This window comes from Pteropus alecto, unplaced genomic scaffold (assembly GCF_000325575.1).
Source record: "Pteropus alecto unplaced genomic scaffold, ASM32557v1 scaffold427, whole genome shotgun sequence".
Lineage (NCBI taxonomy): Eukaryota > Metazoa > Chordata > Mammalia > Chiroptera > Pteropodidae > Pteropus > Pteropus alecto.
In genome coordinates this window covers 44,348-61,963 of record NW_006440618.1, presented here as the reverse complement: position 1 = coordinate 61,963, position 17,616 = coordinate 44,348, and the positions used below count along the sequence as shown (strand labels likewise).

Here is a 17,616-nt window from a genome sequence, read left to right as displayed (position 1 = left end):
TACACAGCTTAAGAGTCAGAGTTCTGAAAGTCCTGTTTGAAAAACCAATTGTGCCCACTCCTGTTTCCCCAACCCCAGATGAATCAATGTTCCCCAAATTAGGGGATAATTAGGCATCTAAATGTTAGGCATCCCTTGAGTTCTATGGAAGATGGTTCACTTTCTTCCTGCTGCCTCCACAAAGGGTAGCCTTCCTGTCCCCAAATACTGACATGATTGTTTATATTATTATAATTATATAAATGCTTTTCACCGCTAAGCCATGAAGTAAACTAACATTTTGCTTTTCCTAAAGTCAATAATTATTCTTTTAAAAATTTTTCGTTTTCTTTGTTCTCACAATATTTGTCTCTATGTTTTATTCACTGTCCCTTGGAGAATCCTAGGGTTTGAGTTTGTCTTTCTCTAGCATTGAAGTATCTGGTGTCACCAAAAGCCTCTGACTGCCCCCGGATCCCTGGCACATTGAGTGGAGTCAGGGCCCCCAGGCCATCACTGGTCAGTGTGTTCCTGTCCCCTGTTGTGCTGGCTGCTGCTTTCCATTCTGAAATAGGAAGAGGAGTTTAAGTGCTCATTTGCCCACCTCATGCCACTAACCACCAGTAAATATTCCATATTTTCCAAAACTCACCATCTGCCCATCACTAGTGCTGAGTTCTGTGCTAGTGATGGCATGTTAGCTGTTTGAGCAACAGAAATTAATTGTTGATTTGTGACCTGAGGGGGAAGAAAGAAACTAGTGGAAGAATACTGAGATAATATGATAGGAAAAAGAGATCAAGATCATGATAAAAAGATAACGTGATAGAAAAAGGATCGTAGAAACCCAAAATTGGAACGAAACCTTGTGTGGCAGCTCTGGGAAACGTGGGAACAGAGGTTAGTGGATTGGTTCTCTGATGCCCTGTCTTAGTCTACCGTGGGCCCTCTGGCACCAGGGCCCTGGACTTCTCTGATCCAGCTCTCAGAGTCCTGCGAGGAACCATGGAACCAACCCAGCCTGGACCACCAGTTTCCTCTGGGCATAGGCCTGGGCCAGGGCTGGCCAGTGGTTGTGCTACTAGGTCCACTGCAGGGAAGGGATGTGCTGAATGGGGCAGCTGCAGCTATGCAGCATAAACTATTCATATCCACAAGCCCCCATTGGCTTATATGTGAAACTGGACTACCCAGGACTGAGCAAGATGTTGTGTGTGGAGGTTCTCTGTATGCAGTCATGGATGGCCAGGTCCCGGGTGGGGTGTGTAGTGTTGGATCCTGCCTCCCTGCCTAGCCTTCCTCAGCTGAGCTGTAGGTAACCACTGGAAGTGCTTCTGACATGGAGCCAGTGTGCATGCCTGACCTCACCCTAGGTCTTCCTGGAGATGCCACCTAGAATTCCTAGTCTCCACATGCCCATGCTCAGCCACCACTGTCCTTCTCCAGGACACACCTGTCTCCTCTACCATGAAACACCACTTCTGTGGTGTTCCCAGCCACACTGTGGGTCCTGTGAGGGTGGGGATTGGGGCCTTTTCACCTGTGTGTCCTCAGTGTGCACTGGAGATTGTTGAATGAATGAAAAGAAAGTGTTTATGAAATAAATGGGCCCTATATAAGTTCTTATATTAATTTTGTTGTTGCCCAGGGCACAGAGATCTGGTCGAGTCCTCTACAGCCTGCTGCTCTGGTGAATTTGGTGACCTACCCTCGGCTACAGCTGGTTGTCACTGTGGACGAGCGGGGACTAATCAAAGTGTGGGAAGCAGAAAATGGGTGGGAGTCAGCTTCCTTCTTTCTGCCTACACACTCATCTGCATTGGAGGCCTGTGACCATCCAGAGGGCCCCCTCCTGCTGGTGAGTGACCTGGCTCTCAGGAGCCTCTGTAGGTGCTAGCTGTCTTATAGCCAAGGGGACAAAAGTTGGAGTGTGGGCCCGCAGGGAGTTGGAACATTGGGTGGGTTATCAAGTGTTGCAACCTCAGAGTAAGGCTGGGCTGAGGGTAAACAGTAATTGCACCTGCTACAGTTCAGCACTCCAGTTACCTGGTGATAAATGAAAATTCTTTTCTGGAATTTTGTTTCATTTTTTTTTTTTCCTCCTCTTTAATCTTCCCACACACACTTCCACCCCCGACCTATGGATTTGCCATTTTTCCCTTAAGAACTGGATCTCTGAAGGCGGGGCATCTCCTCCCACATGCTTGGGGCATGCCCCCGGGCCTGGCACTCCCAGGGCCTGGCACCCCCGGCACACTCGGCACACTTGGCACACTTGGCACACTCAGGCCTGGTGCACCCGGGGTAAGGTCCGTGGCTCCACCTGGGGTGCAAACCCAGGACCTTCTGCATGTAAAGCAGACGTGCTAACCACTACACTATGGAGCCACCACTATTTGTTTTCAAATACAGCATTCAGCACATGCTTAAAGCTGACTAGGCACGTGAAGAGTTAAGATAGTACCAACTAGAACTGGATAAACAGACAATGTTAAGAGAGGCACAGAGGCCTCAGATATTGCAGTTATTACAGACTCCAAAACACCTGTGGTTGCTATGATCGGGGAGATAAATTTTAGCAGAGAACTTAAAGCTATAAAAAATGACATACTGGATTTAGAAGAGAACCAAGCAAACATTCTAGAGCAGAAAAACTGAATAACAAAGCTCAAGAGATCAGTGAATGGATTCGATAGCAGGGTGGACAGTGAAACCACACAGAAATTGGGGAGGTGAGGAGAGCTTGTGGCCACTGGCAATGTTCTGTTTCTTACCTTGGGTAGTGACGTGAATATTTGCTACGTTTGTGTTTTGTGCAATATTCCATATACATGTTATATACATCAATTAAAAAGTTAGAACACAGGATTAGTGAACTGAAAGATAAAAGAAATTATCTAGAAAGAAATGGGGCTATCAAGAGTGGTAAATGTGGAAGAGAGGGTAAGAGACTTGGACAAGTGCTTTTCAGATATTAATGGGACACACGTCACCTGTGTATCTTGTCTAAATGCAGGTTCTGATTCAGTGGGTCTCTGGGGATGCCTGAGATACTGAGTTTTTAACAAGCTTCTTCAGAATATCAGTGCTGCCAGTCCACAGACCACCCTTTCAGTAGCAGGGCCCTAAAGGATCCATGAAAAAGTCTAATATTTGATATCCCAGGGGTAGGTGAGGCACATTTAGCACTGCTTTTCTGTAGTCCTGATGATGAAGGATGGCCTGGCTAGGAGCCAAATCCCTGCTCACTTCTTTAAAATTTTGTGAAAATACTATTTCACTGTGTATGTTTCTGTAGAAAAGTCTACTGGTACCCTGACTTACTTTCCTTGTTAGACACTCGAATTTTTTAAATCAAAGGCCTAAAGGATTTTTAAAAATCTTTAAAGTCTAGTAGTTGTGACATGTCTGCAGTGATCATGCTGGGTCAGCTTATGCAGGAACATATGAGTCCTTTCAATACATAGATTCAGGCTTTCTTTTATTTCTAGAAAGTTTTGCTGTACATGAATTTTAAATATTATTCTGTTATTAAATTTTTCCTTTGTAGGAACTTCAGTCATGTGTTTATTAGACCTAGTTGACTATCTTGTTGGACACTTTCTGATTCTTTTTAGCTCTTTATTCCATTTTTGTGTTCTGTTTTCTTTCTTTTTAGTACCCTTATTTGTTCAGTGGAATGTTTTCTCTCTTAGGCTTATTGTTAATCTTCATTCTTGAGACAACTTTTTCTTCAGTATCTTTCCTAAATTAATTTAACTCTTATGTCACATATTGGTGTTTTGTCCTTTTTCCTTCTGAGTGTTGAGTTTCTGGTTCAGGCTGTCCCTTCATATCTGCAAAATCTTATTTTATGATATTTAACTCATGTTGGGTGTGGCTACAGGTCTTTGATAACTGGTTGTCCTTTGGAGGGATAGTTTTATTAGCTAAAACATGTCGCTTCTCACTTTTTCTTTTCATGACCTTGTTTGAATGTTGCCATCTTCTGTGCATTTTTAAATTTTTGTATTTTCTTGGACAGTAAGAACAGATGTTTTTACGTAAGTTGAACAGAAGTCCAGATTGAGTTCCATCTGTAAATGTCTGTGGAAAGATGTTCTTCTAAAACAGTAGGTGAAGGATGGGCTATTCAAGAAATGGAGCACTTGACCATTATGAAAGAGAAACTAAGCTACTCTCACATCACTCCATTTGTTGAAATACATTTAGAATAATTAAAAACAAAATGCAAAAGGCAGTTACAAATTATCTGAGGAATAGATACATGGTTTATAATATCAACCTGGGATGTGCAAGGCCTTGCTAGGCAAGACAAAACCTAGAATCAAGAAAAAAATACACAGATTTGATTTAACTAAAAAGTTTAAAAAGTCTGAACTAGAGTATTATAAAATTAAGACACATGAAAATTGTGAGAAAACACTGTATCTTATTTAACAAAGCATTAATATCACTTTATTTGAAGCATAGAAATCTAGTAGAAAAATAGGTAAAGAAAGGATTTCTGGTCAAGGTGGTAGAGTAGGTAAATGCTGAAAACACTGTATCTTATTTAACAAAACATTAATATCAGATTATTTGAAGCATAGAAATCTAGTAGAAAAATAGGTAAAGAAGGATTTCTGGTTAAAGTGGCAGAGTAGGTAAATGCTGTGCTGGCCTCCTCTCATGACAACATCAGAAATACAACTAAAATACAAAGCAGCCATCATGGAGAATCGGCTGAAGTCTAACTGAACGGAAGTCCTACAGCTAAGGACATACAGAAGAAGCCATATCAAGACTGGTAGGAAGGGTGGAGACATGGAATGGGCTAGTCCCACACCCGTGCGAGGCAGCTAAAAATGTATCAGCTGTGGAGGTCCCTTCCGAGGAGCAAGGGGCCCAGCCCCACAGCAGACTCCCCAGCCCAGGGTTCCAGTGCCAAGATGAGGAGTCCCCACAACTTCTGTCTGTGAAAACTAGCAGAGACTGTGGCTGAGTGACATGGAGGGCAGCAGGACTCTCAGGCACTCCTCTTATAGAGCCCATGCACAGACTTACTTGCTGATGGACTCACTTGATCTGAACTCTAGCGCTGGGGCAGTTGCTTGAAAGGTGCTAGGGACATACAGGGAGAAACTGAGTTGTCTGGCTTCAGGGTGAAGGCTGGAGGGGCAGATTTCTCCCAGACAGAAGTGCTGGCAAGCCATTGTTCCTTTGTTGAGCCCTCCCCCTAGCCAAGCATGTGGACGCAGGCGGGCACCATATCGGAATCTCCATTACTTGGCTAACAATGTTCATCCTGCCCTGGTGATTCTCTGAGATCCTGCCCCACTCAACTGGTGGGCCTACCCAAGCTGCTTCCAGTGGCTTTTCCATACAAACGACCTGTTTTGGGTCATGATGCAGACTTTCCTAAAATCTCCAAAGGTTCATGTACCCCAAACAAACAACATCTGACCTCAACATGTCTTGTACCTCTTGCTGAGCATCCCCAAGCCCAACACTGGCAGAAGCCAGGCTCGGTTTGAAGCTTGGCCTCTCCTAGGCGTCTCCAAGCCCAGTGTGGGTGGCGGCCATCTTCATATTTTTTTGTGGCTCATTCCAGGTGGCCCTGGGCAGGGCACAGGCTGAGGCTGAACTTGAGATGTGGCAGGGCCCCTTCCAGGAGGTACTGGGGTTGGCATCATGGTGGCTGGCTTTGGAAGTAACCCAAGTACTACCTGGGGCTGCATCCAAGGATGACACACCTAAAGGGCCAACTAGGTAGACAACAGAGCTCCCACTGAAGCAAATACTGCTTTGTAGGGTCAGGCCCTGCACAGTAGCTCCTCTACTGTAGTCACGGTCAGTCCTCACAACCATTCAGCTCATGGGTCAGTCCCTCCCACTGACGTGCAAACAGCAGTTAAAGCTCAACTACAATAGGAGGGCACACATGACCCACATGGGACACCAGTAGCACCTGGCTCAGATGACCAGGGAGATTGCACCATGGGGCCCCACAGGACACCTACTACATAAGTCCACTCTACTAAGACCAGGACTCATAGCAGATCTTCCTAATACATAGAAACAAAAACAAGGAGGAAGGCAGAATGGGGAGACAGAGAAACATGTCCCAAATGAAAGAAAGAACATACTCCAGAAAAAGAACTAAACAAAATAGAGACAAGCAATCTACTAAATGCAGAGTTCAAAACACTGGTTGTAAGGATACCCAATGAACTCAGAACTTCAACAGAGATAGGAAACTTAGAAATAGAAAACAAAAAAGAACCAGTCTGAAATGAAGAATACAATAACTGAAATAAAGAATACATTAGAGGGAATCAACAGTAGATTACATGAAGCAGAGGATCAAATTAGTGATTTGGAAAAGAAGGTATCACAGAACACCCAACCAGAACAGCAACAAGAAAAAAGGAAAAAAAAATGATGATAGTTTAAGGGGACTCTGGGACAACATCAAGCATACCAACATTTACATCATAGGGGCATCAGAAAGAGAAGAGTGGGAACAAGGAATTGAAAACCTATTTGAAGAAATAATGATGGGAAACTTCCCTAACATGGTGAAGGAGATAGACATACAAGTCCAGGAAATGCAGAGAGCCCCAAACAAGATGAACCCAAACAACCCCATGCCAAGACATAATTAAAATGCCAAAGGTTAAAGGCAAAGAATCTTAGAAGCAGCAAGAGAAAATCATCTAGTTATCTAAAAAGGAGCTTCCCATAAGACTGTCAGCTGCTTCCTCAACAGAAACTTTGCGAGCCAGAAGGGATTGGCACAAAATATTCAAAGTGATGAAAAGCAAGGACCTACAATCAAGATTACTCTACCCAGCAGAGCTATCATTTAGAATTGAAGGACAGATAAGGAGCTTCCCAGACAAGAAATAGCTAAAGGAGTTCATCGCCACAAAACCAGTATTATAAGAAATGCTAGAGGAACTTCTTTAAGAAGAACAACAAGAAAAAGATCAAAAATAAAAAAATTAAATGGCAATAACTACATATCTATCAAGAATTACTTTAAATGTAAAATGATTAAATGTTCCAATCAAAAGATATAGGGTTGCTGAATGGATAGGAAAACAAGACCCTTACATACATTGCCTACAAGCGACTCACTTCAGTTCAAAAGATACACACAGACCGAAAGTAAAGTGATGGAAAAAGATATTTCGTCAAAATGGAAACAAACAAAAAAAGCCTGGGTAGCAATACTTGTACGAGACAAAATAGACTTTAAAACAAAAGCTATAACAAGAGACAAGGAAGGACCCAGTAATCCCACTTCTGGGTATTTATCTGAACAAACCCAAAACACTACTTTGAAGAGACATGTGCATCCATGTTTGGGAAGAAACTCAACATTACTTTGAAGAGATGTACATTCATATGTTAATTGCTACATTATTTACAATAGCCAATATATGGAGGCAACCTGGGTGTCCATCAATGGATGAGGAGATAAAAAAGAAATGGTACATATATGCAAGGGAATATTACTCAGCCATAAAAAAAAAAAATGAAGCCGTGTCATCTGCAACAACATGGATGGACCTAGAGGGTATTGTGCAGAATGGAGTAAGTCAGACAAAGACAAATGTTATATGATTTCACTTACATGTGGAATCTAACAAAATAAATGAACAAACAAGACAGGAACAAACTCATAGATACAGAGAACATTATGATGGTTGACAGAATGGGAGGAAGGTTTGGAGGTGTGGGATGGAAAAGGGGAAGGGAGTCAGAAGTACAAACTGGTAGTTACAAATAGTCATGGGGATATAAAGTATAGCATAAGGAATATAGTCAATAATATTGTAATAAAGGTTGATATAAGTTAGATGAAAACTAGGTATTTTTATACATGGCAAATAAGACTATAGATTGAAACTTTTTTTAAAGCTTGTTTGTTTTTTTTCCTATTAAAAGTTTTAAATCTGATACTTTTTGACCTATTCCAGTTTTAGGGCTCACTCATGAGGAAATATTGGCATTGCTGCAGAAACTTGCAAGTAGGAGTGCTTATTGCAGCAGTCATTATTCCTGTAAACAAAATCTGTAAACAACCTAAATTTTCATTAAAATAAGTAAAAAGTCATGGGAAAATGTCCTCTGATGTGGAGAGATTCCCAAGGAGTATTTTACGCTGAAAACAGAAAAGGCACACTGAAGATAACACTTGAGCGTGATGGGTAGAAAGGGTGCTGGCAGCCACACCTTGGACTTCTGTTGGGAGGGAGGACAGGGTGTGCTCTGAGATTTATGCATTGTTTGAAGGAATTCATTTTTGACTTAAAAAACTGGTATTGCGCCCCAGTGAGGAGGCAGTTACACAGTGGCTACCTGCTCCTCAGGAGCGGACATAAGGACACAGATAGTTACTGCACCCTTGCATTACAGGCAGCTTCTGCTGACGGAGCACTCTACACGCTGACCATACCCCGGCTGCAACTGATGTCCAGGGTGAGCATGTTCCCGAACCACCCTGCCAGTCTGCTCTGCTCTCCTGACCACCAGTGGGTGTTTGCATCGACCCAGAACTCAGACCTGGGTCCCAAGGTTAGTGCTGGGCTGTGTCCCTTGCCCCAGGGGCCAGGCTTTGTGTGTGCAGGTATTGGGTTCTGTGCCTGGTCCTGCCAAATGCATCTGAAAGGGCAGCTTCTTATGCAGGACCAAGTCTGCAGCCACTCAGGGCTTCCAACTAGGCAGAGGTGGTCCCGGCCTCTCCCCAGAGCCTCTGCTCTTTCCAGGCTGCCGTGTTGCCCACAGGCCGGAAAGGGTCAGTTGCCCAGCAGGAGAGGGCAGAGTTAGTTTTGAAGAAGGTTGGAGCCTTAGGGACATCCCAGTAGAAGAGCTCAAAGGACATTTGGTGGGCTGAGAACAGAGCTTCAGTGAGAATGAGGACTAGAGAGTCCAGGCCAGGCATGAAGAGATGCTGACAGTGTGAGACAGCATTGGTACCTCGAGAGGGCACAGCAGGAACCACACGTGGGCCACGTGCCCATCATGTGGCTGGCCTGTGTGACTGAGTAGCTCTACCAGTGCTGCCTGTGCCCCACAACCTGGGAATAGTCCCACGATTTGTGGAGTCAGAGATGTCCAGCCTGAGTGCCAGGAACCAAACTGGAAAATTAGACCAGAGTTGGAAGCAGACAGCTGGAGAGGGTCTTGAGATGTGCTGAAGGTGTGTGGATGAGTAAAGGCAGGAGGAGAAAACAGGGGCAGAGCAGGACAAAATCGGCAGTGCTGGGACATGGCAGCCAGGGGAGGTGACAGGTTGAGGAGGAGCAGCTGGAGGAGAGAGGAAGCAGAAAAGGTGGGGGTCAGCAGCCACCAGGAGGGGGACATCCTGACAGAGCAGTTCCAGGGACCAAGAGGAGGCATTTGGAACCAGACTGCCAGAAGATAGGAAGGGAATATGGAAGTAGACATTGGAGGCAAAAGCAAGACAGTGATGTGTATCTGCTCAAAAACAGAGAAGTCGTCCACTGGATTCATTCACCCCTTGCCCTCACTGGGACTTGTGTGCCAAGATACCTTCAGGGGCCAAACTCGGGCTGGGATTAACCTTACCTGGTCTGAGCCGTCTTGGAAGGAGGTCCAAAAGTGGCACGACTGCCCCAGTAAGGTCATTGTGGGTCCCTGGGCAGAGTGGCCAGGAGGGGCTTTCAGAGTGCTCCTGGGTCAGAGAAGTCCCTCTGTCACCAGCAATGAGACCATGCAGTGGTGTTCCCCAGGTGTTCCACATGCGCTCCTTGCTGTGTCCATTGGAAGATGAGGCTCCTGTCTCCACTGCTCTCCCCATCTGGCTGACTTCCAGAGCCTGCTGGGCCCCCAACAAGGCAGCTAGGCTAATGGTGATGCATAGAAATGACAACGGCATGCAGTTGGTTATCACCACCTATGAGCTAGGAGCCAAGAAGTCCAGGAATGGAGTGGACATTCTAGGTAAGGATCCTGTATCAGGCAGGACCTGTGGGTCTGCATGTCACCACCATTTCATATGATTCTTCAAGCACAGATTTCTCATGTTTCCATTGGGGCACCTTTTCTTTCCTCTCGGTGAATACAGTGACCCAACAAATGTTTCCTTGTGATACTACATACTGGTTGGGTGGCTGAACACCTGTTGCATGTCAGGCCCTTTGTGTAGCCCTGAGATTCAGACATTAACTATTGTCCACTCACAGTCTCCCCTTTCTTAACGTCTTCCTGCTCCCATTCATCTCTGCCTCTTTGCACAACTGTATCAAAGGCAGTGTTCTCAGCACTGAGTGCACACAAAGATGAATAAAAGGCAAAACTATCTCTTACCCAAGGAGCTCTTAGTCCAGTAGGAAAATAAGACCCACAACCCTCTCCTTCCCTGTCTCAACCCCACATCACTCTGACAGGCTTTCCCTTTGGTCCTTAGCATTTTTTCTTTTGTATTATGTTAATTTGTTTTCATATTATCATTTGATCATAAATTTTACTCTGAGCTTCCTGGCAGCTGAGCAAAAAGGGGAAACAGGATGTGTAATATAATCCCTTGTCTGATACAAGAAAGCGCATGAATTCTTCAAAAGAGGTAATTTTTTCTTCCTGGTGCTAAACTCCATTAGGAAGTCATCAAATTGATTTTTTTGTTTCTTTTACAAGGAATGCTATACACTGTAAAAGACAGTATCTTCAACAATAGTTTTGGGCAAATGTTGTAAATGTCATAGTTCTTCTTACATCACCCTGTGGCCATTTCTTACATCATCCTGTCATAGATGGAGAAGGGTAGAAGGAAGGGTATTCATTTGCCCTATTCTCTAGATGTTACTACATGCCAGATGCTGTTACTTCCACATGCATAGTGCCCCCTTTAAGGCATCATACTCAGTATGTTAGAGCCAGTGGACGGAAGATTTAGGGAGTAAATGCATAGGTCAGGATTGAATGCAGGTGTAACTGAAGCTGTTGCTTTTTTCAGTGTACTGCATCATCTTAGGTGAGGCATGTCTATTCCAGACTCCAGCTGCTATCAAGACATGACAATCTGTTTTTATTTCAAAAAGTACAACAGATCGCAAGTTTCATCCTGCCAGACACCATGATGCCTCCTCATCTCATGAAGGGTCATAGCTCCCAAGTGATTCTACTGGTGTCTGGGTCGGAGCTCGTGCTTTTTACCATACATGGCCTGCAGCTAGCAGCCTTCCAGGACCACCAGAAGCCCATCACGTCCATGTGGGTGGTGAGTGTGGTACCCATCCTGCCCATGTCTCAGATCCCACCTTGGGAGCCCACATCTCCAGCCTCATGTAGCTTTTCATTTCAAGGACCAGAGCCGAGTCATCACCTCTTCCTTTGACCTCTCCTTGCGAGTCTACATGTGGAATAAGGACAATAAATTTCCTGTCCTCAAGAGCTGTTATCACTTGCTCGGGGGTTCTCACCGATGGGCCAGGTAATTGCTTCTGATTCCTTCACTTTGCCAGTAAGACAGCCTCTCCTGGCCTCCCAGCAGTACCTTTGTAAGGATATCATTGGAATGGATGTGACTGGGACATAGGGCTTAGCCCAGCTTTCCCCTTACTACTTGGGTACCCAAGGAAAGTCACTGGTCAGAATATGTTTCTGCCTTAAAAAAAAAAAGATGCTACGCATCATCTCCGTGATCCCCATTAATGACAAAACCACCACCCGTGCACACAGTTGGCATCACCCACATTTCCCAGATGAAATAGAGGCTCAGAGATGTGGCTATTTAAGGACACACAGCGAAGCCAGGGGTGGGCCCTGACATAGTCCCTCAGCCTGGCTCTCACCCTCCCTTCATGACCTGCACAATCCTGAATTCATTTACCAAACCCAGGTGGCGGTGGGAGTCGGGGCAAGATTGTAAAAGTCCCCAAAAAAGGGGATTATGCATTTAAAACATATTTTGCATTATGTTTTAAAATTAGTATCTTGGAATCATTTATGTTCTTTCTTGCCAGAGTAAGTTCTACAAAGAGGACAGGGCTTACAGATTTTTTATTCTAGTTGGCTTACTTACAGCAAGATGACTGACCTCATAGTTGTCAATTACTTATCTTGAGATATGGGGTAAATTCAGCCTCCTGTGATAAGCATCATACAATCTAAATAGAAAAAACTACAATGCCCCAAACCATATATTTCAAAAATTACAGATTTCTGTAACAAACTTCCCTAGTTTCTGCATTTTAAATTAGTAGTTGTTTGAAGATAATTATTAAGGCAACCTCTTAATGCAGGAGAGTCTTAGTTCTTTTCAGTAAATAAACTCAACTTTCTAATAAGATAAAGAATTATAGAGATTCAACTTAAATTTGATGAGAATTGGCCTGTGAGTAGTTTTTAACCCTTTCTTAACTTTGAAAACAAAGAGTGAAGCCCAACTCAGCGCCCTACATTCTGAAAAGAATTTGCATCAACTTCTTCACTCAAAATTCCTTCAACTCTTTTGAAGTTGGAGAGCTGGGCTGAACCAAAGTATTTTGGAGCCATTACTGTCCATGTCCACCTTTGCAAGTGTGTTTTTGCTAGTTTACACTCACACATTTGTAGCTACGTTCCACTGCACTTAGAAGAGGCATCATGGCCTTGCTCTTCCGTGTCTGCTTTTGGTCAGAGGCCAGCCTTTGTAAAGCAAGCCCCTCAAGCAGTGGAGTTCCCTAATATATACCCTACAACCACTTGTGACTCTATTAGTAATGATTATCTTCCTTCAGTGGCAGGAAAACTTTTCCTCTTCTGGGGGAAACATGGGAGTAAACACTTGTCATTGTTGCCTCAGAGGGTGGTCCTTCGGGGGATTGTGCTTAGAGTTTGGCCTCACAAATGCGCTTTTTCTCCCCCTTTTTAAATCTATGTCTTTAAAGAATGCTCTACTGCATTCTTTACTGCATTACTACAAACCATGCATTAGAACATTCTTTCACTACAATAACACTGCTATCAACTTAGCAAGCACGTAGCACTTTTAGAAACTTCTTTTTCACATGTCTTTTTAAACACTACACTTCAGGCATCACACAAAGCTAAAAACATCCATTCACTGCATTACATTGTGTTCATCATGACAAGCAAGTAGAAATCTTGAAATCTTCTATTTCACATGTGTTTTTAAACACTGCACTACATGCATTATAAAATGGTAAGCACATCCATTAGGTGAATGACACTGTTCTCAATGTGGGAGGTAATGTAGCACTCTTAGAAACATCTCAAAAACATGTTTTAGTCAAGACCCTAGAATGAATGGATCATGACTTCAAATTATGCTTCTTTCCTAATCACAAACATATTCCTTCAGAAATCCTTAGCTGAAAGAGAAATCCTAGTAATTTCTCTTTGCGAGCTTCATTGGGCAATAGTAAACCCAGAAATCTCGCTTCATGCTGTTCCCTCTAAATTTTTAAATGGGCAACATTTTTGTCTCTTGCAGCACCTTAGTGAATGCTACAGGAGATAACCCAGTATCTTTCTAGGAGCTTTTCAGTTTCCTAAAATGCAGTCATTTGTGAATACATATTCTGATTCTCCAAAGAAATTGTGTTAGACATAAATTTACCAGCAACCTAACAGCATGCCCAAGAGAAATGGACACCCATCTACGTAAAAATTTGTACACAGATGTTCTTAGCAGTTTTACTCAACCCAAAAAGTACAAATAGTGCAAATGCTGATCAGCTGGTAAATGGATAAGTCCACTGTGGTACATCCATACAGGGGACTATTACTTAGGTATGAGAAGGATTGGCGCATTGACACACTCATAAAATGTTATAAACCACAGAAACATTGTGCTACATGAAAGAAGCCAGATTTGTACAATACGTACAATGTGATTCCATTTATATGACACATCTAGAAAAAGCAAGTCTGTAGAAACAGAAGGTAAAATTAGTGGCTGCCTTGGGCTGGGAGCAGGCTGGGATTTACTGCTGATAGGCACAACAGATCTTTTGGGGGTGATGGAATAGTTCTAAAACTAGATTATGGTGATAGTGGCACAACTCTAAAAATCAATTGAAGAAAAAAGACTAAGAAGAAGAATTCTCAAAGAGAAAAAACAGATGCAAGTTCAACCTTCTTAGCCAAAAAAACCCCACAATGACCGTTGGCCGGCGTATCAGGAATTAACTGCCCCCTGCTCCCTGCTCAGCCCCTACGTAGACCAGCCAAGGCTGCAGTTTTCTGAGAATCTGGAAACTGCCACATTCTATTCTTGATACTAATTTCTAAGTTGACTACAACTTTAGTTGCTACTTAAAGAAACTCAGTATGTCAACATGGAATTTACTCTAAGCTGAAAGATATTTCACAAAGGCCAAAACAGCATTTCAGAAGCAATGTGTAGCACAAAACTGGGCTGCTGTAGGAAATTCAGGAAGCTCCATCTCTAGTTTTTTTGGTTTGATTTGGTTTGGTTCTCTACACATCTGCTTTATTTTTATCTCTGCCACAGAGCAGCACAGTATGTTTGTCTTGGCAGGCAGGTAATATTGTGGAAAATGATGATGCCATTAGCTGCTGTATTTACATCCTCACTGAGACTGATCAGGAATTGATGATCCTAAATTCCGGGGAAATGACCGACCTGCCAAGATTGGATTAGGTTCCCCTTCTCCTGTGTCAGGAGGGTCCAAAACTGATATTCTCACTGTAGAACGTGATAGTATTTGCTAATTGTTACAAATGAATGTAGGTCCTCAAGTTCAAACCCATATTAAATGCAGATAAGTGGGCTAGGTGGAGGAGGTACGAGGTTGTATATGAAGCCCTATTGTCTAAACAGTTGTCCTTCCTTTCACAGTGGATTTACTCATGTGGAAAGCGACAGCATGAGCATTGTAGGCGTGGAAGCCAGAAGCATCGGCACAAGTATTCTGAGGTCATATTACTTCCAAGTGCAACGGGGCTGAGATGACCACATTGATCATCTCCCTTTGGTGAAGAGCTTGTATGCACACAAGGCCAAAATGATTATCAAAATTGAGACAAGAATTACTAATTCTCAAATACCTACTAAGGGCAGGCACTGTGCTATGTGAGTTTATTTTTAAATCTTCACAGGAAGCCAATGAAGTAGGCATGATTATCTCTTTTTCAGACAAGGAACAGGAAATGTAACAGGGGAGTCATTAACCCATTGTTAGCCCATGGTCCAGCTGCCTATCAGCCTGCCCAGAGCTATTCAGATAGTAGCAGAGTGGAGAGGATGCATGACAGGGGACTAGAAAGCCCACGCTTAAAGTGCTGGGATTGTAACAGTCGTTTTTGTTGTTTAAATATATAAGTAAATATTTTTTATCTTCCTATCCTGTGTAATTTGCTTTAGACACACATTAATAAACAGTTCTTGCTGTCACGTAGATGAGTTCTGTGGCACTATGTCTCATCGCTGTAGGGAGACTTTTGTATTTTGTGACAGTGGTGCCCCTGGACTTGGTCCCCCTGGAAGTACTGGCTGGTGTATTGGGCGTATCATTCAGAGTTCTTAATTGCAAGCAAGAGGAACGGCAAGCTGGCTAACTAACACCAAAAGAGGAATTTATTGAGAGGAAAGAGAGTAGCTCACTAGGTCAGTGGGAAGCTGGAGAAAGAGGCTTAGAACCAAGGGAAGCCAGGCAGCAGACAGCAGCCAGGACCTGCTCCAGTGATGTCGGGCTTGGGCCATCCCCAGCTCTGCAGCTGCCATCACCGTGTCCCCCAGGCTCTACCATATTGCTACAACTGTATTTCCTGGCTGCTTAATGACTCAAGACTCAGTATACCAGGGCTGTGCACGTGTGCGTGTGCGTGTGCATGTGATTTGCTAACTGTGTCATATGCATACAATATCGAGGCTAAGATGGGAGAGTCTAGCCCCTCAGCTTCAGTAGTAAATGCTCCCAACATGACTCACGGTGAAGATTTCTTCAAAAATCAGAAGGAAAGATTCCTCAAAAATGGAAAATAAGGATACAAACTTTCTACCACAGCCTACTGCTACTACAGCCTGCCCAGTACCCAGATGTACTCTATTTCCTATATTTGCATTTAAACAATTTTTTTTTTTTACTTAACATAGCAACTATATGCTGCATAGCTAAGACCAGATGCAGTCATTCCCCCAAAAGAAAACCGAAAGCCCTCCCCGCTTTTTTTTCTTAGCGAAAACAGGTTTATTTGGGGATAATTTTAGACTTACAGAAAAAGTTGCAAAGACAGTACAGAGAATATGCTCTTTACCCAGCTTCTCTTCATGTTAACACCTTATATAACTGGTTATGTTTGAAAACCCAAGCTCTTAGAACTAGCTTCAAAACTCTTAGGAGTATGTATCTCTTTTAGTTCTGTCACAGTTTTGCCTGGTACTCTAACATTCATGGACTGATTGGTGATGCAGTACTAATGTATACAGCAGAGGGGGAGAGGAGAAGAGAGGAAGGGAGAAATTGGCTGCAATAAATACACGGGACACAGCAAGGAAGGAAATAGCTGTTACATTCAGAAAATGAAGGGGAAATTCAAGTAGGCTGAAATATGGATTTTGCTGAAGACACAAAGAAAGGGGTTGGGGTTTTGGCAAGAGATTGGAGATCAGATAAGGGAAACTTGAGTGTCTGGGTCCGCCTGAGAGGCTTGGACACATGATGACTAGGAAAATAGTTCTGGTCATTTCTTAGGGGAAGCCAGCTAATCGGGTCCAGGCACTCTGTGCTCAGCTGCAACATTAGGGTGCAGTCATGTCAGTATGGTGGCCCTACCCAAGAACTTGTGCAGCTCTAGGGATCCTTGCTATGGGTATGTGGGAGGCTTGCTAAGGGACTCTTCACAGGAACACAGCAGGGTCTGGGAGCTCCTATGAATCTTGCTGATGTGTGTGCTGAGTTCGGCAGATGGGCTCTTATCAGGAAAATATGGCCAGCTAAGGTGTGCCATGGCCTCATGAAGAGACACTTAGGAAGCATGCCATGCTCTCAAGCCCTATAAATCCACGTTCTCATGGCTTTTACAGCATGCAGTGGGCACTGTGCAACTGGGAGACGTGACAACTGTCGTGGCCCCCCCGCCCGAGTCCTACAGAAGTGTGCAGATCTCTGAGCCTTCTTCTCAGACCCTTCCATTAACTCCTGATGTAGCATGAGATAAAATATTGAAAATAATCTCCCTAGTACTTGGCCACAAATGATGAAGTCTTTACAAATTACAAAATATTAATTGCTAACCATAATTCAATAATTCCTTTTTTTTTTAAAGAGTCCCTTTGAATACATGTACAGGATTTAAAACACTTTAAAAGATTAGATGGATTAAGTAGAAATAAAACCTCAATGAAATAGGGACAGAAAATAATTTTCTTAACCTGATAAAGGGAATCTAAAAGAAATTTAGAGCAAACATACTTAATGATAATTAGAAACATTTTCACTGACATTAGGAAGAATCTAAGGGAGACATCACAACCAAAATTAACTATTGTCTTGGAAGTGCTAATAAATGAAATATTTTTAAAAATGAGCTCAACAAATTAGAAGTACATTTGCCATAATTTCTAACTAAACAGTACTATTTCTAGAAACGCAAGAAAATCATTAGAATTGGTAAGCCAAATTCCTCATGTTGGTGAGTAGGTACATATTAAAATTA

At 43.2% G+C, this 17,616-nt stretch overlaps 1 protein-coding gene across 3 annotated transcripts in view; it reads left to right on the top strand.

The window, feature by feature from the left end:
• Positions 1–15,356, top strand: part of CDK20 (cyclin dependent kinase 20) — a 40,042-nt gene extending 24,686 nt beyond the window's left edge. For all 3 annotated transcript variants that reach the window (XM_015593491.2, XM_015593490.2, XM_015593489.2), the window contains 6 exons: positions 1,628–1,837; positions 8,386–8,544; positions 9,723–9,933; positions 11,031–11,209; positions 11,295–11,422; positions 14,798–15,356. In XM_015593491.2, coding sequence (XP_015448977.1) covers positions 1,628–1,837; positions 8,386–8,544; positions 9,723–9,933; positions 11,031–11,209; positions 11,295–11,422; positions 14,798–14,906 — 996 coding nt within the window. In that variant the 3' untranslated portion in view covers positions 14,907–15,356. The remainder of the gene's footprint in view (positions 1–1,627; positions 1,838–8,385; positions 8,545–9,722; positions 9,934–11,030; positions 11,210–11,294; positions 11,423–14,797) is intronic.
• Positions 15,357–17,616: the final 2,260 nt, after the last annotated feature.